The sequence below is a fragment of the Penicillium odoratum genome (assembly GCF_028828045.1).
Source record: "Penicillium odoratum strain IBT 22623 chromosome Unknown utg000006l_segment0_segment0, whole genome shotgun sequence".
Taxonomy (NCBI): domain Eukaryota; kingdom Fungi; phylum Ascomycota; class Eurotiomycetes; order Eurotiales; family Aspergillaceae; genus Penicillium; species Penicillium odoratum.
The window spans coordinates 246669-270443 of NW_026643148.1; the positions used below are offsets into that span (position 1 = coordinate 246669).

At 50.2% G+C, this 23775-nt stretch overlaps 9 protein-coding genes across 9 annotated transcripts; 4 read left to right on the forward strand and 5 right to left on the reverse strand.

Annotated features, from left to right (window-relative positions):
- Positions 1–9: 9 nt before the first annotated feature.
- Positions 10–3788, forward strand: N7520_008537 (putative spindle-pole body protein (Pcp1); the record flags this gene model as incomplete). Its single annotated transcript, XM_057142471.1, has 3 exons — positions 10–594; positions 645–3487; positions 3551–3788. 3 exons carry the CDS (start codon positions 10–12, stop codon positions 3786–3788), a joined length of 3666 nt encoding a protein of 1221 aa, XP_056991759.1.
- A 732-nt stretch (positions 3789–4520) lies between these two features.
- Positions 4521–6070, reverse strand: N7520_008538 (AAA family ATPase VPS4; the record flags this gene model as incomplete). Its single annotated transcript, XM_057142472.1, has 4 exons — positions 4521–4742; positions 4802–5252; positions 5314–5649; positions 5775–6070. 4 exons carry the CDS (start codon positions 6068–6070, stop codon positions 4521–4523), a joined length of 1305 nt encoding a protein of 434 aa, XP_056991760.1.
- A 316-nt stretch (positions 6071–6386) lies between these two features.
- Positions 6387–6824, forward strand: N7520_008539 (tubulin-binding prefolding complex subunit YKE2; the record flags this gene model as incomplete). Its single annotated transcript, XM_057142473.1, has 3 exons — positions 6387–6444; positions 6505–6700; positions 6752–6824. 3 exons carry the CDS (start codon positions 6387–6389, stop codon positions 6822–6824), a joined length of 327 nt encoding a protein of 108 aa, XP_056991761.1.
- Positions 6825–8587: 1763 nt separating this feature from the next.
- Positions 8588–10215, reverse strand: N7520_008540 (glycine hydroxymethyltransferase SHM2; the record flags this gene model as incomplete). Its single annotated transcript, XM_057142474.1, has 4 exons — positions 8588–9548; positions 9611–9975; positions 10066–10116; positions 10180–10215. The coding sequence occupies 4 exons, from the start codon at positions 10213–10215 to the stop codon at positions 8588–8590; spliced, it is 1413 nt and encodes a 470-aa protein (XP_056991762.1).
- Positions 10216–10691: 476 nt separating this feature from the next.
- N7520_008541 (mediator of RNA polymerase II transcription subunit 9) lies at positions 10692–11198 on the reverse strand (the record flags this gene model as incomplete). The annotated part of the gene is made up of 1 exon (XM_057142475.1): positions 10692–11198. The coding sequence occupies one exon, from the start codon at positions 11196–11198 to the stop codon at positions 10692–10694; it is 507 nt and encodes a 168-aa protein (XP_056991763.1).
- A 339-nt stretch (positions 11199–11537) lies between these two features.
- Positions 11538–13263, forward strand: N7520_008542 (phosphoglycerate mutase, 2,3-bisphosphoglycerate-independent; the record flags this gene model as incomplete). The annotated part of the gene is made up of 4 exons (XM_057142476.1): positions 11538–11562; positions 11619–12356; positions 12415–12997; positions 13053–13263. 4 exons carry the CDS (start codon positions 11538–11540, stop codon positions 13261–13263), a joined length of 1557 nt encoding a protein of 518 aa, XP_056991764.1.
- Positions 13264–13568: 305 nt separating this feature from the next.
- On the forward strand, positions 13569–14574 carry N7520_008543 (AMMECR1 domain-containing protein; the record flags this gene model as incomplete). The annotated part of the gene is made up of 2 exons (XM_057142477.1): positions 13569–14077; positions 14130–14574. 2 exons carry the CDS (start codon positions 13569–13571, stop codon positions 14572–14574), a joined length of 954 nt encoding a protein of 317 aa, XP_056991765.1.
- A 240-nt stretch (positions 14575–14814) lies between these two features.
- N7520_008544 (serine/threonine-protein kinase) lies at positions 14815–16215 on the reverse strand (the record flags this gene model as incomplete). The annotated part of the gene is made up of 4 exons (XM_057142478.1): positions 14815–15412; positions 15465–15795; positions 15881–15971; positions 16048–16215. The coding sequence occupies 4 exons, from the start codon at positions 16213–16215 to the stop codon at positions 14815–14817; spliced, it is 1188 nt and encodes a 395-aa protein (XP_056991766.1).
- A 505-nt stretch (positions 16216–16720) lies between these two features.
- On the reverse strand, positions 16721–23514 carry N7520_008545 (DNA polymerase epsilon catalytic subunit POL2; the record flags this gene model as incomplete). The annotated part of the gene is made up of 3 exons (XM_057142479.1): positions 16721–22653; positions 22707–22846; positions 22904–23514. The coding sequence occupies 3 exons, from the start codon at positions 23512–23514 to the stop codon at positions 16721–16723; spliced, it is 6684 nt and encodes a 2227-aa protein (XP_056991767.1).
- Positions 23515–23775: the final 261 nt, after the last annotated feature.

Here is a 23775-nt window from a genome sequence, read left to right on the forward strand (position 1 = left end):
TCCGCCACAATGGCGTTCCCTTATATCGACACACCGCGTACGGAAATCGACGGGAACGCGACGTATCTCACCAACGGCTTTCGCAGCGTCGGAAGAACACATCTATCTGCCCTGGACTCAGTGGAAAACTCATTTCATACTCCATCCAAGGATAACGATGTGATCAAGGGGTTTGACAACGGAAGGAGACGCGTCTCCGATAGCAACAAACTCGGCACCCCACGCGCCAACAATTCCAAGTCAACAAGAAGCGCGTTAAGACACCTTCCTGCAGCTGGACCAGCCAAAGGAGAGTTCACACCTCTGATGAAAAGCGCGACAAAGAACAATTACCTCAAAAATATCGGTACTCGAGGGGACGGTCTCAAGACTCCCGGCTATATGCGAGAGACTAGTCGCATGGCCCATACCCACGGACTGCCACCTATTGATGGGTCCGGTATCTACGAGGAGGACAATACAGTTGATGAAGCGACGCCGCTTCCTCAAGCAGCCAGCAGCAGTGTGCAGAGTACCCCTCTTCCGGGGCTGGGTCGTGGCAGCGGTGGTGTCCTAGGTGATGGTCAAAATATGACTTTGAAAGAACAAGAGAGGGTTTGTTCTTCTGACTCCCCTTATCTGGAAGCGCACGCTGACTTTTTCAGATCATCGACAGACTTGACAAGGACAATTGGAATTTAAAGCTGAAAATCCACTACCTCGAGGAGCAACTGTCGAAAGCCGGCCCGGAATATAACAGCACAGCCCTTAAAGAGAACACCGAGCTCAAAGTTTTGAAGTTGACAATGCAGCGCGATATCTCTCGATACAAGAAAAGCCTACTACTAGCAGAACGCGATTTGGAAGATTACCGTCAACAAATCGAAGATTTGAGAGAGAAAGCCCGACGAGGACAAACCGACGAGGAGGTACAACAGGAAATGGATCTGATGCGTGAGGAGGTCGATAGCCGGGATAAAGAGATCAGAGAGCTACGCGAAGAATTGAGATTGGTCAAGGACAGCCAATCCCAGGAGGTCGAGAAACTCCGAGATGATGTTGAGGATTTGGAAGCGGCGGTCCGAGAAAAAGATCGGGTCATCGAAGAGCGTGACGAACAACTGGAGGAATTGAGAGAGAGCGCCAACGAGAACGACGCAGCTACGGAACTCCAAGTCGAGCTTGACCGGGCGAAGGAGCATCTCCAAGACCTTCAAGACAGTCTTGAGAAGGCAAAATTAGACGCAGAAGAAGCGGCCCACACTGCACGACAGGCAGTGGACGAAAAGGATCGTGCCGAAGACGACCTCCGAGAATTACAAGACGAGATGTCAAACAAGTCCTTCACAACAAAGGGGCTTAACCGGCAACTCGAAGAGAGGGCTCAGAATCTCGAAGTGGAGATGCATGACCTGCAGCGAGAGAATGAAGCCCTCAAGACTGAACTTGAGAACAAAACTAGATCCGTAGCTCAGCTTGAGGAGCGCTACCATACCATCCAGCAAGACCTGAAGAGCAATGCCGGAAAGCTCGGCCAAGACCTGGAGGCGGCTAGGCGCGAACGAGACTCGGCGGTCAGGGATCGTGAACAGACAGCGTTGCGACTACAAGAAGCCCTCGAGGATGCTCAACGCCGGACGGAAGAGAAGGAACTCCTGCAGACTCGACACCGCGCCTTGACTGATGAGTCTGGGGGTCTTCAAGGCGAATTGACCCGAGCACAGTCCAGGATCCGCGAACTTCAACAAGCAGTCGAGGAGGCCACCAATCGCGCACAAGACAACCAGAACATGCGCTGGCAACACAAGGTGGAGCTCGAACGACTCCAGGATGAAATCGAAGCTCTTCAGCATGAGATCGAGGACAAAGAAGGTGTTTTTGCCCTCGAGCAAGACCGTTGGGACAGCACCAAGCGCGCATTGCAGTCTCAGAAGGAGCGGGCGGAAGAGCAAGCAGCAAACTACAAGCGCACGGTTGAGAGACTCCAGGCAGCCGAACACTCTCTTTCAGGGAAGGAATACAAGCTCCAGGACGCCATCGACAGTGAGAAGCAGCGCCACACTCAAGAAGAAGCGGTGCTCACCCGCCAAATCAAAGAACTGGGTGACGATCTGGCACAGAAGAGACAGATTATCGATGAACAACGCAACGACCTTCTTACCGTACGAGAAGAGCTTCGTATCTCCCGGCGTGAGGAGCACTCCCTCAAGGAGAAGGTTCAAGCCTTGGAAGACGAAGTGGTTGTTCTACAGTCAAGCCTAGCAGATGAGCAACAATATGCCAAGGGCCGATCTCAGAAGGGCTCAGCCGATGTGGAATTACAATTGCAGAAGGCTATTGCAGATAGACAAACTCTCCGTGACCAGCTTGCCAATGCTCATGTTGAGCTGCACGATTTGCGGACTTCCATTGTTGAGTTGGAGACTGAGCGGGACGAATTCCAGGCCCAGGTTGAACGTGCCCAGAATGGTGATGAAACAACCCGGCTTGACCGTGAGAAGCTCGAACTCCGGAAGACTGGCACTCGACTAGAGATCGAACTGAAACGACTTCGGGACGACAAGGCTGCCCTGATGGAAGCCAAGGAAACCCTCGAGAAACAGCTTGGCTCCGAGATTGAACGTGCAGCAGCAGAGGAGAACCGTCTTTCCGCTGAGATCGATCGTCTTCAGGACAAGCTGCTCGCTGGCTCCGGAAACCGGGACAGAGAGCTGACAACGGCGAAGACAAAGGTGCAACGATTTGAACGACGAATTCAGGAGCTGGAGACGCTTCTTGCGCAACAACAGCCAGCCGATCACGAACAGTCAACGGCGAATGGCGACCTGTCTGTTCTTCGGCATAGCCTGGATGAGGCCCGCAAGCGCGAGAAGGTTCTCCTAAAGCGTGACGCAGAACACAAAGCCTATGCGCGCACCTTGAAATCGCGAGCTTCAGATCTGGAAAGAGATCTTCACGATGCCCTCATGAACAAATTCGATTCCCGCTCTCTGCAGGACTCACCCTCTAACAAGCTCAACGAAGAGTTGCGTGGTCTACGCAAGCAGCTCGCGGATGCACACCGATCTCTCAAGGAGGTCAAATCCAAAAACCGTGATCTGGAACGTGCCGCCATGAAGGAGGAGGACCAAAAGGATCTCCATGAGCTGCTCAAGTCGTCGACCATCGAAGCAGAGGCCCTGGCCCTGAAGGTTTCAGAGAAAGACGCTCGATTGAATGAGTTGAAGGCCCTGGTTCGCCGCATCCGTGAAGAGCGATCCTTTTGCGTTCGCAAGGCTGAAACAGCCCTGAAGGACTTGGAGACACTACAGCAACGCTACGACGAAGTTCTAGAAAAGCTATCTCAAGGCAGGTCGACCAACAAGATCCGACACGAAAAGGAGATGCGTGGTCTAGGCAAGGAAATCATCTGGCTTCGTGCCCGTCTGCAGCGGGAGGAGAAGTTCCGCCGTGATCTGGCCTGGAGTAAGGGTCTGATGGAACTCGGTGAACGTGTTCGCGTAGCATGGTTCGTTAACTCCCCCTTTCAGCACACTCAACGTTTCTCTTACTAACACAACGTGAACTACAGTAACGAAGCCGACCTCCGCATGATCTCCGAAATGGGTGTTTCAGCTCGGGATCGTAATACCGCGCGATCTCCACGGGGCAAGTTCCGCTCTGCCATCTCTTTGGTTGTCGCGACCGTTCGCATGAAAAAGATGGGTCAGGAGTGGAGGCGGACCAAGAAGCTAGGCGAGGGCTTGAAGCGGGCTAAGAGTGAGATGCTCAAACGCCGGGAGAGCTCTAGTAAGAGCATGCTTGGCTAGTAGATTTATTGATTTGTCTTGTTCATTTTGGCTGCTTTGTTTTGTTCGTTTTTCCAGCGTCATCAACCCTTCTACGAGAGATTCCCCGACATGTCATGCTAGTATGCAATGTTTTCCTGTTCTTGTGTGCTTTTGTATCTGTGTTGCTTCACTCGGCGTTTTGGGACCTTGTTCGGATCTGAGCAATGCACTGTTGTTTATGTATTGGAAAACCTTCCTGTATGGTCATTCTCGCGTGGTTCGTATCGTGTACTCTGTACCCGGTACCGTGTGATAGAAATTGAGCCTTCGGCACTCATTTATTCAACGGTCAAAGCTATAGGAAATCGAAAGACAGGAATTGGCGCTTATCTACTGGATCGTCAATACATAGCTGGGCCCGTTCAGTCTCAGACCCTGTATAAATCGAGGTACTGTATTTGTATAGATCACAGCCTTTGCAAGCCTTTGAACAGATCCCCCAGAATAAAAACACATGGATATTTGCTCGTTAAACGCCTCGCCATTGCCAAAAGTACTCGACGCAGATAGGAACAGAAAAAGATAGAAGGTGATACATTCCCTGCACACCATATTGTGGAAAGCAAGCCCCCACCGAAGCCACAGAAACCTGAAGGTATAGCCAGGATGCGAGATAAGAGATTCAGAATGGGCTATGCAGAGTTGGCCTCAGGAAAAAGGGCATTGGGATCCAATCGAAATTTAGAGACGATGTACAAGTCGACTAATTGATCATGCACCCTCGCTACCGAACTCTTTCGTCCATTCTGAGTTCCGGGTGAGATCTTCATGGCTGACTGTAGGGCGAGAGTTCCGAACTGCTTTAATAAAGTCTTTCAGGACGAGTGGTGGCTCCAGAAGTTGCTCTGCTTCTATGCTGAGCCAAGTCATCTCCGCTGCACCTGCATCGCCTGGTGAACAGGGAGTGAGTTTCTCCACTCCATCGACGGTAACCTATTAGTAAAGTTAGCAAATGATGTAATCGTTCAAGGTTCGAAGGACATTTGACTGACCTTTTTATAATGTGTCGCTGTTTGAATCTTGCGAATTGGCTGCATCAGGGCATCCTGCACAGCAATACTGATATCACTACCGGAATAGCCTTCGCTCATCTCGGCCAATGATCGGTAGTCAGCCTGGGTCAATTGACACGGCGTGGAGCCCACTGCCAACATGAACATCTTCATCCGTGCATTGAGATCGGGCAAGCTGATATGGACTCGGCGTTGGAATCGTCTCCGAATAGCGGCATCTAACTGCCAGGGGATGTTGGTTGCGCCTAGGATCAGAACGCCTTTTGAATCCTTGCCGACACCATCCATCTGCACAAGGAGTTCGGTCTTGATACGCCGGGATGCTTCGGATTCGCCTTCACCGCGTGGTCCGCACAACGCGTCGACCTCATCAATGAAGATGATTGCGGGTTTGTTTTCACGGGCCATATTGAATAATTGCTTAACAAGTCTAGGGCCGGTCAGCCTGAAATTCTACGGACCAACTGTGCGCGGCTGGATTGGATGCTTACCTTTCACTCTCTCCCATCCACTTTGATACCAAATCACTGCTGCTGACACTGAAGAATGTGCTGTTCGCTTCCGTGGCGACAGCCTTAGCTAGATGTGATTTACCTGTACCTGGAGGACCGTAGAGCAGAATTCCCTTCCACGGTTGTCGCTTGCCGGTGAACAGGTGCGGGAACTTGATAGGAAGGATGACGGCCTCCTTCAAGGCCTCCTTCGCGTTCTCCAGACCAGCAACATCCTCCCACTTCACGTTCGGCTTGTCAGACAGAATAGCACCTTGCAGGGCCGATCGAAGCTTTTTCGCGTCCGCATCTTCACCATTATCGTCATCTTCTTTTCTGTTCCAGTACGATTCGTCAGTATTCAGCACAAACAAGGTCTATAGCTGGCCCTCGAAAGGTATTCATCCACAGGACAACACCTAGTGATGATGCAAGACAAGATTGAAGCAGTCATATCTTACCCTTTACCACTTCCCTGCGCAACCTTTCCATTCGCGCCCACTGCGCTTGGTTTCTGTTTACCCTCACCCGAAGCCAAATGATTCTTGAGCTTCTCTGCACGGTCCATATATTCTCCCGTCTTCGCACGGATCATCTCCTTGGATCTTGGGTTTTTCTCCCACTTTAACGCCAGCATGAATAACTCCAATGCCGCGTAGTAGAGCTGATAAGCCTGCTCGTACTCGCCCTCATTGTCGTTCTCGATCGCCTTCTTCACCGTGTCAATCGCTCGCCCCAAGAAATCTGTGTTGCTCATTATGGCGATTTCTCTATCCTGGCTTGTTTGTCAAGTCTTCGGGGGTATGTGGCAAGTCAACCGCGGAGCGATAAAGCGGGGAGGTGGAGAGGGGAAGGGTGTCGTTTGATCTAGGCAGCGGCTTTAAGACGATGACCGGAAGCTGAATGATAGGAGATCGACTGAATGGTAGAGTAAATTGAAAGACTTTAAAGAGGAAACAAGTTTGGATGTGGGTGGAGAAGGATTGGATGGGAGTTGAGGGGGAAGGGAGGTTGTTGACGGGCGGGCAGACGTTAATCGGTTTTCCCTTCTCCCACTCTCCCCGCCAACCGTCATGGACGCCCAAAAACAGCTCCAGGCTCTCTCAGATGAGTTCCAGCAGATGCAAACCGGTAATTATATTGAAACTGCGTTGTCTTATCATGGTAGCTAATTGTTCATTTCCTGATTAGATCTCGAAGTTCTTGTCGATGCCCGCCAGAAGCTCGAGTCGCAACAGCAGGAGAACCAAGGTGTGCAGAGCGAATTCGCCCAGTTAGATGATGAATCAAACATCTTCAAGATGGTTGGTCCGGTCTTGTTGAAGCAAGACAAGACCGAGGCTGTTATGGCCGTCAATGGCCGACTGGAGTTTATTGAGAAGGAGATGTCAGTGCCTCGCATCTTGATCCATGACCATCACTGATTTATGTCATGCAGTAAGCGAATTGAGAAAGAGATTGAGGCGAAGCAGGATGAGGCCGAGAAGAAGCGCACAGAGGTAAATGATTAGAAATTTGGTTTTTCAGTGATCACATACTGACGGTTTACGGATAGATTGTGCAATTCCAATCCCAGGTCCAACAGCAGCAGGCTGCTTCCGCATAAGAAAGATCTGTCAACCTGGAATTGTACGGCAGCCAAGTGTACGCTCGACGATGTATGAACCTGGCGAAAGCTTGACAGAAAAAAGAATTATACCCAATGAAATTTTGTACAAATTAGAAAGAAGCTCATGTCGATTCGTTTAAACACTACTTACATCTATATGTGGACTAGTCTAGTACTATCTAGTCATTTACAAGAGTATGTCCCCTTCACTGTCTATTCTCGTTCTTCATGAGTTCAGCCTGAGCCCACTGTACAGCTCGTCCCAGTCTTGGTTCTTGAACACCCTTGAGGGCAAGGATAAGTTGGATCATACTGCCACAAGAAGTAAGGATCCGTCTCATTAGTAAGAACGCCAGCAATCAGTCGTGATGAATAGGGAAGGTCGAAGGAGGCTTCAAAGACATCCACAGATGCAATACGGATCTGTCCCCAGCCTTTCTCAATGAGCTTTGCAATCGATGTTCCGTAAATATACTCGCGGAAGCCGGCCCACCGAATGGCAGATGCACACTAATCAATGAAGTCAGTGCTAGTCTCAAACACGGGGCAGATCAAAGCTAACCATTGGACAACTCTCGGCGTTAGTATAAAGAGATAGATCAGCAAATGCTGCTTGTGCCTCGCTAGCAGAAAGACGGAATTTGCCATGAGGATCAGTTAGAATACTAGTGCAGTTGGCAATCGCCGCAATTTCTCCTATATCAATTGATATTAGCCAAGTCTCAAGTAATATATCGAAGACTCTTACCATGCAACGAGGGATTCCCTGTTTTCCCATTCTCATTCACACCCATACAGATAAGCTCGCCCGTGTCGGAGTTTGTGTGGTTTACTATCACAGTTCCAAAGGCTGCAAAAGGACAGGGTGATCCGCTTATATCTCCTAATGCCTGGTTTGCTAGACGCATCCAGTGAGCTCGGGTTTCGAATTCCACTCCATTGATCATTAGGCTGGGATCGGCTAGTGGCATCTGTGTAGCTGCTAGTACCGTCAAAGATGCGGTGAGTGGGAGAACATGATGGAATCGCATTTTGATATTCTCTGGACGAACTATTCAAATTTTATATTATCGTCGAAGACATATAGGACGCATTCGTCCCTTTTTAAATGTTTGTGTGACGGGAAACCCCGATGATGTTGTGATAGATCGGCATTCCAGTTCGGCCGCAAGTCGGCCGAGCAGATGTAACTCTATGATTGGAGATAGGGAAAGGCCTACTAATCAACTAGAATCATTTGTTGACAACATTCCCCTTACTTTGTTGCAGCGGTCTCTACAAGTGTAGTATGATAATCACCATAAGTGGCTGTATTGATTCTGAGCTGAGTAGCCAAAAAGAAGCCCACACGCCAGATGTTGAACTTTTGGTCCCCTGAAAATCAGTTCTTCTCAAAGTTGAAGCGAGAAAACTATGTAGTGGTTCGTCTCATGCATAAAGTAAAGGAAAAAAGGAGAAAATAAATGTAGAAATTACCGATGTCCCTAAGGTTGAAAAAAGCAGACCTGTATATAAACCCCATAAAACGCACCGTGGATATTTCGATCTCCCAACGCTTTCATAGTTGATGTTGAAACGCGCGAGATCTCAGAGATTTAAATCTCTCTTCGTAACTTTCATATCTTATAATATTTCACTCCCCGATTGGCATTGTTGGAAGCCAATTTAAACGGGCAGGGGGAAGGTGCTGGCCCAAGCGGAAATCTCCTTGCGGAGCTCCAGGATCTCAGGGATGGTGTCAGAGGCAACCTTGGCCTTGAAGTCCTTGAGCTTGTTGGCCTCCTTGGGAAGGTCACCCTGGATCTTCTTGCAGAGGTTGATGGTGGTGTCAATGTAGCGGGCAATGCGCTTGAAGTCCTCCTCACCCATTCCACGGGTGGACATGGCGGGGGCACCGATACGGATACCGCAGGGGGTCAGGGCGGACTTGTCGCCAGGGATGGAGTTCTTGTTGCAGGCAATGTTGATCTGCTCAAGGACAGCCTCAACACGGGCACCGTCCAGGTTCTTGGCGCGCAGGTCCAGGAGGACCATGTGGCTGTCAGTGCCGTCGGAGACGAGCTTGTGACCGAGGGCCTTGAACTCCTCCTCGAGGGCCTTGGCGTTCTTGATGACCTGGGTCTGGTACTGCTTGAACTCGGGGGTGTCAACCTGCTTCAAGGCAACGGCCAGAGCGGTGATGGTGTGGTTGTGGGGGCCACCCTGGTGACCGGGGAACACGGAGAAGTTGATGGGGTTCTCCAGGTCGTAGAGGACCTCCTTGCCGGCCTTGTCGGTGCTGCGGACACCGCGACGGAAGAAGATCATGGCACCACGGGGACCACGCAGAGACTTGTGGGTGGTGGTGGTGACAACGTCGGCGTACTCGAAGGGAGAGGGAATGACACCGGCGGCAATCAGACCGGAGATGTGAGCCATGTCGACAATGAGGTAGGCACCGACCTTGTCAGCGATCTGGCGCATACGCTTGTAGTCGATCAGACGGCAGTAGGCGGAGGTACCGGCAACCAGACACTTGGGGCGGTACATCTCGGCGTTCTTCTCGAGGGTGTCGTAGTCGATGATACCGGTCTCAAGGTCGACACGGTAGGGGAAGGTCTCGAAGTAGGTGGAGACAGCAGAAATCCTAGCAGACTGGTTAGAATGACGTTGCTCCGGGATGAGGTGACAGAATCCATCGAGACTCACTTGCGAGCAGGGGTCTGGTAACCGTGAGACAAGTGACCACCGTGGGGGAGATCAAGACCCATGAGGCGGTCGTGAGGGCGCATCAGAGCCTGGTAGACCTGCAGGTTGGCGGGGGAGCCAGACAGACACTGGACGTTGACACCCCACTTGGCGGGGTCGAGGTTGAAGGCCTTGAGAGCACGGTTCTGGCAAGTGATCTCAATGGCATCAATGTGCTGGTTACCACCGTAGTAACGGGCACCAGGGTAACCCTCGGAGTACTTGTTGGACATGGGGGTGCCCAGGGCCTCGAAGACAGCGTGGGAGGTGAAGTTCTCGGAGGCGATCAGAACGACCGACTCACGCTGACGCTGGATTTCACGCTCCTATTGACAATGTCTGTTAACAGTTGGTCTTGTGAATAGGAAAACAGGTTGTGATTGTAGCAATCAATCCCTAAATCAATTCAAACGTACCATGATGGCAGCGATTTCAGGGTCGCTCTCCTTGAGACCATCGTGCATTTGCTATAAAGTCATGAGTCACCAATCTTCATAAGATCTCAATTCAATGCCCAGGGAGGCACTTACAGCCCGGTGGGCGTCAGACAAAGCGTAAGTGGACATTTTGAGTGAAAATGAAATAAAAGTGGGAAATAGAAGGAGGAAGGAGAGAAGGAAAAGAAGAAGGTTTAAAAGAAAAAAAAAGCTGGTGGGGGATTGGAGGGGGATCTACATGCCTCAGGCAGAGAAATACACGACGATATCGGAGAGTTTCGCCGAATCGGGGGGGAAGTTATAACATTCGGATTTTTATATACAAAGCAAGTACAAGATGATCTAAAACACCTGGCAACAATTGATTAGAAGCTGTAAATCGTGGTTTCCTTTGCTTCTGCATCTGCTTTTGCTTGTGCCTTCCCTGCGTTGAAGCTCAATCACGAAAATTCTCCAATATCAAAATATGAGAAAACAAAAATTAAAAAATAAAAAAAATAAAAAACCATTGGGTATATTCCTTTCCATAAACACCACAGAATATGAACAAATAATAAAGCAAATTAATATGCATATCAGCCGGGATCACTGGTCTTAAGGCCTGTTTATTCCTGTGTCTTGGCTGCACGGCTTCCAAAGTCTGCAATGACAGATTGAAGACGAGCCACACGGTCCTCAAGCTCTGCAATCTCGTTCTGCTGCTCTTCCACAGATCGGTGGACATCTGGTAGTCCCTCCACTACCGCCCTTGCCTTTTGAATTCGAATCTTCACAGAGCTGGTCTGGATGGGAAGATCTTTCACATCAAGTGGTGGGTGGGCATTTGGATCGAGGGTAGGGACTTCGGGGACAGCTTGTGATGTTGAACCATTATTACTGGGTGTTTGTTGACCTGGGCCGCCTGGAGCTTCTCCAGGGGCACCACGTCCACTTGGACCCTTCTGAGATAACAAGCGAAGAAGAATACCGTGGAGAGGTGGGATGATTTCAAAAGTCTGGGGTGATGGGAAAGGCACGGTTTGAGGAGATTCGGTCGCGTCTTTGGAGGGACTTTCGGGCGCAACGGAGGACTTCGGCAGCGGAGTAGCTGCTGTCGGGGATCTAGCAGCCATTTGTGGATATCCAGGACAGGATCGGAAGTCGGGTTATTGAAGTATGAAAACCACGTTGAGCCGAGAAGTCTAGGGAATTGTCGGAACGGGAGGAGCTAGGCCATGGTAGATGTGACGTCGCGGGAACCACATGCGACGTATGGTCCACCGTAGCCCCTCCTTCCCCTTCACCGGCCAACACTTTTGTCTTTCCCCTATAACACATTTTATCCTCTTTCACCATTTGAAAAGGTAAAGCAGACCTGGTTATTCATCAAGGTGGATGAACTTTGGGTACAGAGAACAGCGATTGACCTGCTTTTATAGGTGATTACGGGACAATACAACTCCACCCCCACCATGGCCGACCAAAAAGTCGCTTTAAGTATGACAGTCCTTCCACCCAGGTCCCCAAAATGTTCTCAGACTAATGCGATGCAGTTGTCATTGATGGCTGGGGTATCTCGAACCCCAATGCCCCGCCTGAGGGTGATGCCATCGCCGCCGCCGAGACTCCGTTCATGTCTGGCTTCGCCGAGGCCAACTCCAAGACCGCCCAGGGTTACACCGAACTCGAGGCCTCCTCGCTTGCAGTCGGTTTGCCCGAGGGCCTCATGGGCAACAGTGAGGTCGGTCACCTGAACATCGGTGCCGGTCGTGTTGTCTGGCAGGACAGTGTTCGCATTGATCAGACCTTGAAGAAGGGCGAGTTGAACAAGGTTGACAGCGTTGTCAAGGCCTTCACTCGTGCCAAGGGGGGCAATGGTCGTTTGCACCTGTGCGGTCTGGTTTCGGATGGTGGTGTCCACTCCAATATCACCCACTTGTTTGCCTTGCTCGAGGTCGCCAAGGAGTTCCAGATCCCCAAGGTCTACATTCACTTCTTCGGTGATGGCCGTGATACCGACCCCAAGAGCGCAACCATCTACATGGAGCAGCTCCTGGCCAAGACCAAAGAGCTCGGCGTCGGTGAGATTGCCACCGTTGTCGGCCGTTACTACATCATGGACCGCGACAAGCGCTGGGAGCGTGTCGAGGTCGGTCTGAAGGGTCTGGTTACCGGCGAGGGCGAGGACAGCGAGGACCCTCTCCAGACCATCAAGGAACGCTATGAGAAGAAGGAGAATGACGAATTCCTGAAGCCCATCATTGTTGGTGGCAAGGAGCGCCGCATCCAAGGTTTGTCCAAAGAGAAAGGGATCCAAATGTACATGGGAATTGACTAACTTGGTACCAGATGACGATACCGTCTTCTTCTTCAACTACCGCTCGGATCGGGTTCGTGAGATTACCCAGCTGCTGGGTGACTACGATCGCTCACCGCGTCCCGATTTCCCTTACCCCAAGAACATCTCCCTCACCACCATGACCCAGTACAAGACCGACTACACTTTCCCCGTTGCTTTCCCCCCTCAGCACATGGGCAATGTCCTCTCCGAATGGCTGGGCAAGAAGAACCTCCAGCAGTGCCACATTGCCGAGACTGAGAAGTACGCGCATGTTACTTTCTTCTTCAACGGTGGTGTTGAAAAGCAGTTCCCTGGTGAGGTTCGTGACATGATCCCTTCGCCCCGAGTGGCCACCTACGACCTTGACCCCAAGATGAGCGCCGCCGCTGTCGGTGCCAAGATGGCTGAACGTCTTGGCGAGGGCAAGTTTGATCTCGTCATGAACAACTTCGCCCCGCCTGACATGGTTGGACACACTGGAGTGTACGAGGCTGCCATCCAGGGTGTTGCTGCCACTGACAAGGCCATTGGTGAGATCTACGAGGCCTGCAAGAAGAACAACTACATTCTTTTCATCACCGCTGATCACGGGTAAGTGTGCCTCAAATCAAACGACTGCGCTCCAAGCTGACAATTTATTCTACAGTAATGCCGAGGAGATGCTCAACGAGAAGGGTACTCCCAAGACCTCGCACACTCTTAACAAGGTTCCCTTCGTTATGGCCAACGCCCCGGCTGGCTGGAGCCTTGCGAAGGAGGGTGGTGTTCTGGGTGATGTTGCTCCCACTGTGCTTGCTGCCATGGGTGTCGAGCAACCAGCCGAGATGACTGGTAAGAACCTGCTTGTCAAGTCATAGATTAGAGATTTGCACAGATAAGCATCTCCTAGTAGTAGTTATGAAAACGAATCAATGAATAGATAATGGAAGAGATATATGTCAGAAGAACTAGCCTACATAACTATGAATATGTAAACAAAAGTGCATGAGAATCCATACCTCACTTGTCACCCTGAGTACCCTTGACCTCATCCGTCGGCCCCGCCCCCAACCTGCTCCAGGTTGATCCACCGATAAGCCTGCCCCTCTCTCTTATCGTGGAACTACATGGAGTTCCAACTCTCACTCAACCAGTACAGTACTGCATTTCACTCCAGTGAAAAATGGCCAATACAGCACAGTGCTACTACTGCTTCGAAAGCCTATCCTCCTCCTTCGATAATCATGACCTAATCAAACTTTCAACCGTAGAAGCCCTCTGGGAACAGCATGAGCAAACCAAGAAGCTTTCAAGCCTCGGATCCCGAGCCCAAGGAACGGACTCGGACAACGAAGAGGCCGAAGAATCAGGTCCGCCACTGTCTGTAAATGACGAGTTCCAGACAAGTAACCAGCGCAGTCTGAAGCCGCCCGCCGTCAGCCGCCTACAGAGTCAAGTATCCGACTCCTCTACTCCCTCCAGCGCCTCCAACACCTCATCCAACTCGCTCATGTCTAGCTCGACTGCCGCTACAACCCCGGGTGCCCCGGTGCGCTCCACATCTCAGAAGTACCCGTTGTTCGTGACGTGGAATACGCTGTCGCGCAGCGGAAGCAAGTCGTTACGTGGGTGCATAGGCACATTCGAACCACAGAATCTTGACACAGGACTAAAGACCTACGCTATGACTTCGTATGTCGTTCCTCAAAACCCCTAGGAAAACCAAACTAATACGGCTGAATAGGGCTTTCGATGATAATCGCTTCTCTCCAATAACTAAATCCATTCTCCCTGCTTTATCATGCTCACTGACCCTCCTGGGCTCATTCGAGCCCTGTGACGACGCCATGGATTGGACTTTAGGCATACACGGGCTCCGGATCTCGTTCATCAACCACCACCGACGCTATGGTGCCACCTATCTGCCCGATGTCGCTGTTGAACAAGGGTGGTCGAAGGAAGAGACTGTCGAGAGTCTGATGCGGAAGGCTGGCTGGGATGGCGGTGGCAGTGTTGCTCGACGATTGCTTCGGGCTGCGGATTCTGGCAACCCTTGGGACCAGGTTTCGGAGTTCAAAGCTACCAGGTATCAGGGGCTCAAGGCGAGTGCATCGTATAAGGAGTGGCAGGAGTGGAGAAGTTGGGTGCTTTCTTTAGATGATGGCCGTCCTCTTTTGGGCTTAGCTTGATTGTCTTTGTTAGATGGTGCATGGTTGTGTGACTTATGACCCGAGATTTCATGAGAACTCCGCATTAATGAAATCCACTTACACATTTGGAAATGTCATTAATCGTTGCATTTAGACCGAATATGTACTGCTATCACGATGTAGTCCCGAAAACAAGCATAGAAACATTGTCAAGTATCCCAAACAAATAGATCGTTCGAGTTTCATCCCAACATGCCTGTTCAATCAAGCCACTCACTTTCAAAGGTTTCGATTCCATAATCCGGCCATAGTCTCCTTAAGTCTCCGTTCCTGCTCCCGAATCTGTATCTCCGACTGCCCACGCGCATTCCCTCGACTATCGAACTGCATAGAACCGCCTCCACCGTTTTGTACAGGGGCAGCATGGTTCTCTTCAACAATCTCTGCCCCGTTCACTCGCTCGGGCTTCGGGTCAATACTCATCACCCCATCCATCATGAACCCACCACCCTCGCGCAGCTTGTTAATCGCACGCACAGTATCGATGGCCCGGTGCAGCGTGCGTCGTGCATTGAAGTTCTTCTTTACCGTCGGCAGCAGGTCCTCGCCGGAGCCAGTCCGCGAAGTATCGTATGGTGGGCTGATCCAAGGATGTTGCAGGGCTTCATGCGCTGTCATGCGCTTTCTGGGATCAATGGTTAGGCAACGGTTGATGAAGTCGCGGGCTTCTTGAGAGACGCCACGCCAGTATTCCAATGGAGTGAAGGCATAGTCTGCTGCTAGGATGGCTTGCATTTCCTCTAGGTTGGAGTCCCGGTCGAAGGGGGTATAACCGCATAGAAGGAAGTAGGTGATTACACCAATGGCCCAGATATCACTGTATCGCTTTGTTAGGGACCAACTACCAGAATATTCGGGTTTCAACTTACACTGGCTTGCCATGCCCGCTCTTTTTGAAAATCTCCGGCGCCATGTATCCCGGTGTTCCGCAAGTTGTTGTCAATACGTGGAACTGCTCCTCATCCATGATCCTGGACAAGCCAAAATCAGCGAGAAGGAGATCTGCATTATCCTCCGGGGTACGGAACAGTAGGTTCTCAGGCTTCAGGTCTCGGTGTACGATTCCATGGTCATGCAAGTAAGCCACGGCCGATAGGACAGCGCGGATTAAACTTGCGGCGTCACTCTCGTAGTAGCTACCTTTCCGGCAGATGCGGTCGAATAGCTCTCCACCCAAGGCAAGGTCAGTGACCAGGTACACTAGACAGGACTGACGATTAGCTTATGGCCGTATGTCACATTAGGCAGCCATATATATGCTAGCTGCAGTAGGGAGGTCGCGCACAATTGTTCATCGTTTCAAAGTAGTCAACCAGCGTGAGAATGTTCTGATGGCCCATGGACACTTTTTTCAGCACGGCGATTTCATTGCGAACCTACCCCCAGGGTTTGTTAATATCGCTGCCCAATCCCCAAACCACGACGATCAACCGTGGGTGTGTATGGTCTTACCATGTGCTCGCGCCCAGCCATCAGGCGTTTATTGATTACTTTCGCGGCATAGTAACGACCGGTATCGATATGAACGCATTCTTTAACAACGGAGTATGAGCCGGCGCCAAGGGTCTTGCCGGTCTTATAGCGACATGGCTGAACTTGTGGTTTCGGAGGCTGTGCCATAGGGACGGAGGGGGAGGTGCTCAAGTAGTTTGGATCGGTTCAGACGGAGAGTTTGAACTCTATATATATGTGCGTGAGGATAGGGATGTTTGTTTCGTATGTTCCTATGATCATGGGAGCAGTCAGCCTCATGCGCGATGTTCCACGGAACTTGACAGGCGCGCGGTTCAGCCCCGCCAAACCAGACTCACTGTATTCCTTATTATTCCCTGCGGTCACTGTGTTCAGGGATTGGCGCTAATATTAAAATTCCGACCGAGAGGGAATCGTTGTTGAAAGATAAAAGTGGGTGAAGATAGGTGGGAAAGAGTTGGAAAAGGGTGAAGGGAGATCGACGTTGATCACCAACGGCTTCCACTATTTACATTGGCCTAACACCGATGCCATGCAGGAAAAAAAAAACAATAAACATAAACACAACCATCCCCACCAAGACTCCAGAATTTGAAAAACGCCTTGAGAAAACATGGAAAGTATCACAGCGACCAAAATAATAATTAAGTGATCACATCCGGGTCAACACACTGTCAACCACGTTCTCTAACAACTGCAGATTGTGAAATTTGGCTGCACTTTGTAACACTTCCAACTTCCTCTTCGTCTCTTTGAGATCAATAGTTGGTTCCCAGATACCACTACAAGAGCAGTGTTCCATGAATTCACTGATCTGTACATTGTGGCACTTGGAGCACTTGAGATCCTGTGTCTGCCATTCCACCACAAGACCCTGTACCTGTCCAATAAGCATTTCCTCCTGTGCAAGACGGTCATACTCCGTCTGACAGAAGGGGCAACGCCATGGTTTGGGGGTCTTGTTATCGGTTTCTGGGTCGGGCAGCACGTCTTCGTCGCGGCACAGGTCCAGGTCACGGATGAGACAGCAGGCGTTACATGTTAATTCCGTCAGTTTCAGGTTGGTGCTGGGGTTCTCAAATCGGCCTTCCTTGCTGAATTCGCGCACCTCGAAGAGTGCCAGCAACTCGCGACGCAACAGTCGAGATTCGAGTGTGGTAATCTTCGACAGACTCAGAACCTGCATCAGCAGCTTCACCAGCTCTAGTGAAGGATTGCGTTTGTCATTGGCGGGATCGACTAGAACACCCGGGAGAATTGGGAAGGCATAGTCGGATGCTAATTCGGGGTGTAGCATTTCATCACGCTGGCGGCGAATCAGGCCGGAGATCTGCTTCTTCAGAGGCTTGGAGAATCGTTCCGCGAGGATAGCAGTGATCTCTTCACTCTCTTTGTCGCTGGGTTGGCCGATGGGGATTTGGGTCATGCGTGGTGTAGAGGACATATTGCCATCCTGGAGATCGGGGCGTTTGAAGGAATGCATCAACTCGATGTACTCCACAACCCAGTCGTGGAAGATGGTCTGCATGGGCGCCGGCAGGAATCGATTGAGTTGCCAGTGCATGACAGTCTCAAGGTCTTGGTTCTCGGCCTCAACTACTTCACGACAGCCCTTGCCACCGTAGTTATACTCATCATACCACAGAAGATAGTCCCAGTACTCCCGGATCTCGAGATCAATGAAATGGAATGAAGGATTCGCCCGAATCGATTTCAAAACATACTGACTGTATGCGTAGGCATTGCCTACCTCGGTCTTGGTGGTCTGAAGTAAGAGTCGTGTGGAGCTGGCAAAGACAACATTGGAGCCAACCCGTCGGAACTCCGCCATCAACCTCTGGAACGATTTGCGTGAGAGCATCCGAACATAGTTGTGCAAAGATCGATCATAAAGGCATGAGATTGGACTCTCAACCCATCGAATCAAGTGTTGAACCATAATGTCGGCCATGCTATTTCCGGCACAAGCCTCAGTCCACCAGTGTTTGACCATGTCTCGCAGAACATGTGCACCGGCAGATGCAAAAGCCTTTTCGGAGTACAGCACACCGGTATCCTCTCCATTGCCGGAAGCTAATAGAGTATCGCTTCCATCCATCTCGCTAACGATCGAGGAAGTGAGAATTGTGTTGATGGCGAGGTTGCGAACGTCTAATTCAATGCATACTGTCCCATAGGCATTTGGCACATTCACAGAAGGCATGTTCACAACTTCCAACGAACCTGTTACGTCGTCTTTTTCATATCCGGCATGATCTGGTCGCGGGGACGTTGACCACCACAGGACAACATTGTTTTGCTGGAGCCGTCTGGCATACGAGATATCAATGAGGTACCGAGGGTCATCAGTCTCCAAATTGCAGAGAGGGACATCGCCGTACCGAGCCAGCAGAGTCAAGTGCTGAACCCAAGCAGAAAGATACAAATAATGGGTCACAAGACGCCTAGCAATGAATGACTGCCAGCCAAGTGGCGGCATTTCCATATCTGACGCTTCGGGCTTCACAGATAGTGTTGGGTACTCTTTCAGTATAGGAATATCGTGGCACAAGCGGTCCTTCTGCTGAGACTGGATGACCAGGATGGCCGGTTGGCTCTCGTCGCTCCGAAGCTTTCTTACCAAATCGCCGATCTCCAGATGGGCCTTTCTCCGGGTCATCACCTGTGTGGTTTTGAAGTGGATCTTGTCCTGGTACTGGAAGGCGTTTTGCGACTCATCACTAGATTCTTGTAGCTTGCGAGAAAGCAGCTCGGAGTAGATCTTGTCAACGTTCGGCATACCTTGCACATCCCTTGTCCGGTTCAGGATGACAATATGCGCCTCATTCGTCGCTGTCGAGAACAGAGCAAATACTTGTCTATCTCCGGAGGCAACATGGTAAAGATAATGGTACGCCAAATGTGATTTCATGAGGTAGGGTTGGTCCGAGGTAGTATGCAGTAATGTGGCAAGATCAAAGCCCTTCTCTAGACCCTCACCCAAAACGCCACGCTGCTCTTCATCGAAAGTGCAATGACTTCCCAGTTTGAGGACCGCTCGGATACTCGGCGAAACATTCCGCTCGTATACACCTTCGATACTTGAATGCTGGAAAAGGGCGTCCATTTTGTCTGCCTCCTCGAGGAAAGTGTCTTCGGACAAGGACACCTTGAAGAGGTGGACCGAGGGGTGCCCATTGGGCAATGTGTGATTGACCTTCTCGACCTCACAGTCGGGCACTTCAATGTCGGGTAATGAATCTCGCTTCAGGTTCACATAAAACTGTCGCGGAACCTTGACATTAAGTGCATGAATTTTCTGATCGATTAGCACAAAAGCTCGCACAATTCCTGGGCGACCAGTTTCGCACAACTGCAGGACCTGCCAGGTGCTGATGTAGAGCATCTGTGCTTGGTTGCGGAAGAAGCCACCCAGGGAGTCTGAAGCGACGGTCGTCCGGTCACCAAACAATTGGCGGCGCCGAATTCGTGCCTGCTTCTGGATCTTCCACTTTTGCTTTTGGTATCGGAGGAAGCCCTCATAATCGTCTGTGATTGATGGCATGACTGCAGGAAGGCTAGCAAAGGGATCTAGTGCTATTTTAGAAAGACCTTCGGAGTGTTTCCTCTTCTGAGACACCTTGGTCTCGGGCGACTGGACTTTCTGTGTTGAATTTGCCAGTGCTTCGTCCAAGTCACCGACATGTTGAACACGATGTTCCAGTATATTGGCTGATATCGATGAGAGGGGCACTTTCTCCGATTTCGTGAACAGATCAGTCATCTTCTTCTGCTTGAACTTGTCATCCTTCTGATTGATACGTCGCTGTAGCCAATCGGGATGAGCAACCCGAGGAACAGGATTCCGAATCTTCTGCAGAGCAGCGGGAATTGTGATAAGCTTTTGCACAACCGATCCCAGACGCTCGAGATAGTAGTCCCAATCAATAACATTGCGGGGGTCCATGTCGCCAGGGTCTCCTTTGAGCCATTTTCGCAGGAAGTATCGTTTGACGTTCTCTTCGGCAGAGAAGATGGCCACAGGAATGGCTCTTTCGGTGACAGGGGTGTTTCTTGGTCTTGAGGAGATAATATACTTGCAGTTCAAGCCTTTGTCCTTGACCATTTGCTCACCGAGGAACTCTGCCAGACGCTTCGCTGTGGTGATAGGTGAAGACTTCTGGTTTCCATATTCCTCCAGCGTCTTTGACATGCTTCGGTTTTCCGAAATGAGGTCGATGAGTTCTTCGTCAGCCAATGTAGCTCCGTGCTCATAAAGAACATCCAACCACCGATCAGCAACTCGTGCGACAGCAGCATATGTCTCCCCGAGGTTGGTGCCTTCCAAGAAAAACTTGAAGATTTGCGTCTGGAAGATTTTAATCAACTTCAGCTCTCCTCTCCGCTTGACTTCGAAACCCTTCAACTCAGCCAATGACCCATCGTGATTGAACACAGCGTATCGTTTCTTCAAATTTTTGTCTTCCTCCTTTGAGGTTGGCAGGATCATGGCTCGGTATGGTCCATCGACCTCGAAGAAGATAGAGTTCTCGCTGTAGGTCTCATACTTGAAGGTGGACGGGTCGGTAAGCGACTGGTATTGGTGGTTGGTATACTTGCCGTGAACCAGATGATTAAGCATGACACATGGGTACGAGATCCCTAACTTCTTTCCATTCTTGAGGGTAAAAGAGAAGTTTTCAGGGAATGTTCCCGGAAGCATACACCAAATACCATCAGTGTCGAGTTCCAAGGGTCGGCCAATACGTTCAACAAGCTCTCGCGCCATTTGAATAATATGAGCACCCGTGAGACAAGTCACACCGGCCATCTCCAAGGAATACCATCGAGATCCCTTTCGCATCACATAACCGTAGAAACTGTTCAGAATAACCTTGTGTGCAAGTTGCAGTGAATCGAATAGGACAATCATCTTCTTGGCCTCGTCAATCTCAGCAGCAGACGCACCCGATGACTGCAATGACTCTGTTTTGTTTTTCCAGACCTTTTGTTTTCCCTTGAAATCATATCGACGGTCACGGAAGCTTCGCACAGTGTCAACATAAAAGGGGTTTTCTCTTTGGCAGATGATTGCCTCTCGTACAATGGTTTTACTATCGTGAATCTTGTGGTAGATCTTCTTGCTGTAATCTTGCAGTCGTTTTCTGATCACACCAGCCTGTTCCTCGATGCTCAGCTCGCCAAATGCCCTCGTCGGAGCATTCTTATGTCGTCCAGGAAAACGCTCGTTTGTAGTGGCCCTCCGAATCATGTTGTATTCGTCCCGCTTAGCAGGCAAGAATTCACCACGCCAGGCCCACGGCATTCGCCTATCGCAAGTCTTGCCGGGCCGGTTGAAGTCGCACGCGGCACAATTCGACTCATCAATCATTGAATCGGGCTGTAATCGATTGGTGATCATGATGTTGGGATACATGGAAGCAACATCCAAGTGATAGATGAAAGGTACCTCATTGCGACTTGGGTTATTCTTCAGATCCAGTAAACGTTCCATGATCTGGGCTTTGACTTCATCGTAGTTTGTGACATCATCCATCGACTTCTTCTCCTCGACCTCAATACTGAACTTGAGCGCATGGTCAAGGTCGCGGATGAGTTCTTCAATTGCAGTAGGATCAACTTTGAACGTGACCGGGATGTCACTTCGGAAAACACCAGCTTCGATACTTTCGACGTGACCACCAACATAGGTTTCAGAATCCAGGAGGTGACCATCGTAAAATGCCTCGGCAGCATCCTTATGTTTGTTGGGAAGAACAATATCATGCTGATAAGCTTGTACCATGAGAAGCATCTCACACAAAGTTCCGGTTCCTTTTCGCAATGTGTCGTCTGGGTTGAGCGGAATGACGGTACACAAGGAGAAGATAAAAGGATGCACGTATTTCATGTACAAGTAGTATGTCGCAACAGCATCGGAAACAGAGTATTCGGCCAGTGTTTGAGGCCGTTCACTTGCGTAAGGAGTCATCAACTCGGGATCGAGCTCATCAGGATCGTATCCAAGCTTTGCGACGGTCACGGCTTTCAAACCACGGCTTCCCTGCGGAAGGTAACTATCACGGTTCACCCATGCAAAGCAATCCATGTGAACACAATTATCGGCTTGGTAGATGTCTTCGCTGTTCTTTCTAAAACCGATTTCCGTGTACATGTCAATTCCCTGGACGCTCGCTCTCGTCTCGACGAACGGCCAATCGAAAAAGTCACCGTTGTATGTTGCAATGACAGTCGGTTTAACAATCTTTATGTGTTCGAAGAATCGCTCTAGAACCGCTCGCTCGTTCGGTTCATTGAAAATCACAAAAGGTCCGCTGTATTCCGGTCTGGGAGTGTACTCGAAATCGTTGATGTCTGCTGAAACAATCTCTCTGTTCGTGATGAGGAATCCTTGGCCGTCGATCATGTACGAGATCATCATAATCTGGTCAATGACAGCGTCAGGGAACTTGAGGGGGAGTTTTGTGGTCTCAATGTCAAAAGCGAGGACGACAGGATCAGCACGTGTGAGTCGGTCTTCAAGGCATTTCAAAGATATCACGCCTTGTCTTGACTCCACGTTGTACCACTTTCCAATCCGAATATCTAATCAAGTCTTAGCCCAGGTTTCACCGTTTTCCCAAAGAGAGAGTACAAACCCTTATCGATGCATACTCGGACATGGTACGGAACATCGTACTCTCGAATATCAACAATAAAATCACTCGCTTGCATGTTGCCATTATGTCGTTGCTCATTAATTATCTCGTCATCAAAAAGGTCGAAACCCGTGGGTGCACTTGAGAGACTCAATCAGTAAACGGTAAGGTTTCCAGATTTTTGGACCATCACTTACCCGGACATTTCAGCATATGCGTCCATATCCGTCGCGTTTTTTTTGTTTTTCTCGGCCAGAGGCAGAAGTTCCCGCCGAACCTCGAGGAGGTTGCTCACATTAGCAAAATTTAGCTTGACAAACGTCCTCCGGTGTCCAAGGAGGTGATTTGGGAGATCTAAGTCTTCCTTCTCCACCCTCTTGAAGTTCTTGATCAGACCTTCAAAATTCCGTCTGCACCATTCCTCTACTTCCATCTCATGGCCTTTTTTAACCGCAAGGAGAAAGTATGGATCATACTCGACGGTTGCCTTGAAGCTGCCTCCGTCGTCTTGGAGGAAATAATAATCAACACCGGCGCGCCCACCTGGCACTGTTGTGTCTTCTATTGTGGTGCTGCGCATGTTGATAAGCCAACCAGCCCTGGTCTCGCCGGACTCGAAGCGTGGAAATCCCAGCGATTCATCGATACTGTTTGCCAGCCGAATGGCCTCGAATTTCTCATCCTGAGAGGTTGCTTCGGTGGAGCGGAGAGAGGAGAACTCGACGGTCTTGGCTCGACGTGGATTTGAAGATGCTGCGCCGGATCTGAATTTGTTGTTTCCATACTTGCTGGGTTTGCGCGAAGGCATGGCGAATTTTGGGCCCCAGCCGGGCTGCTCAGAATCCTTTTCACAGGTTGAGTCGCGTTAGATGAACATTAAAATATTATTGTTGGAATGAGCAGAATAGAGTCAACAAGTTCGGGTGAAAGAAACGCGGGGATAAAAAAGAGGAACAGTGAGGTGAGAGTACCTTGAACCAATGTCTGTAAAAAGGTACAGTCCTAGTTGGGCTGCTCTAATCCGTAATCTGCTTGACGCGTTCGCGTTCCATTTACGCGTGTGAAAGTA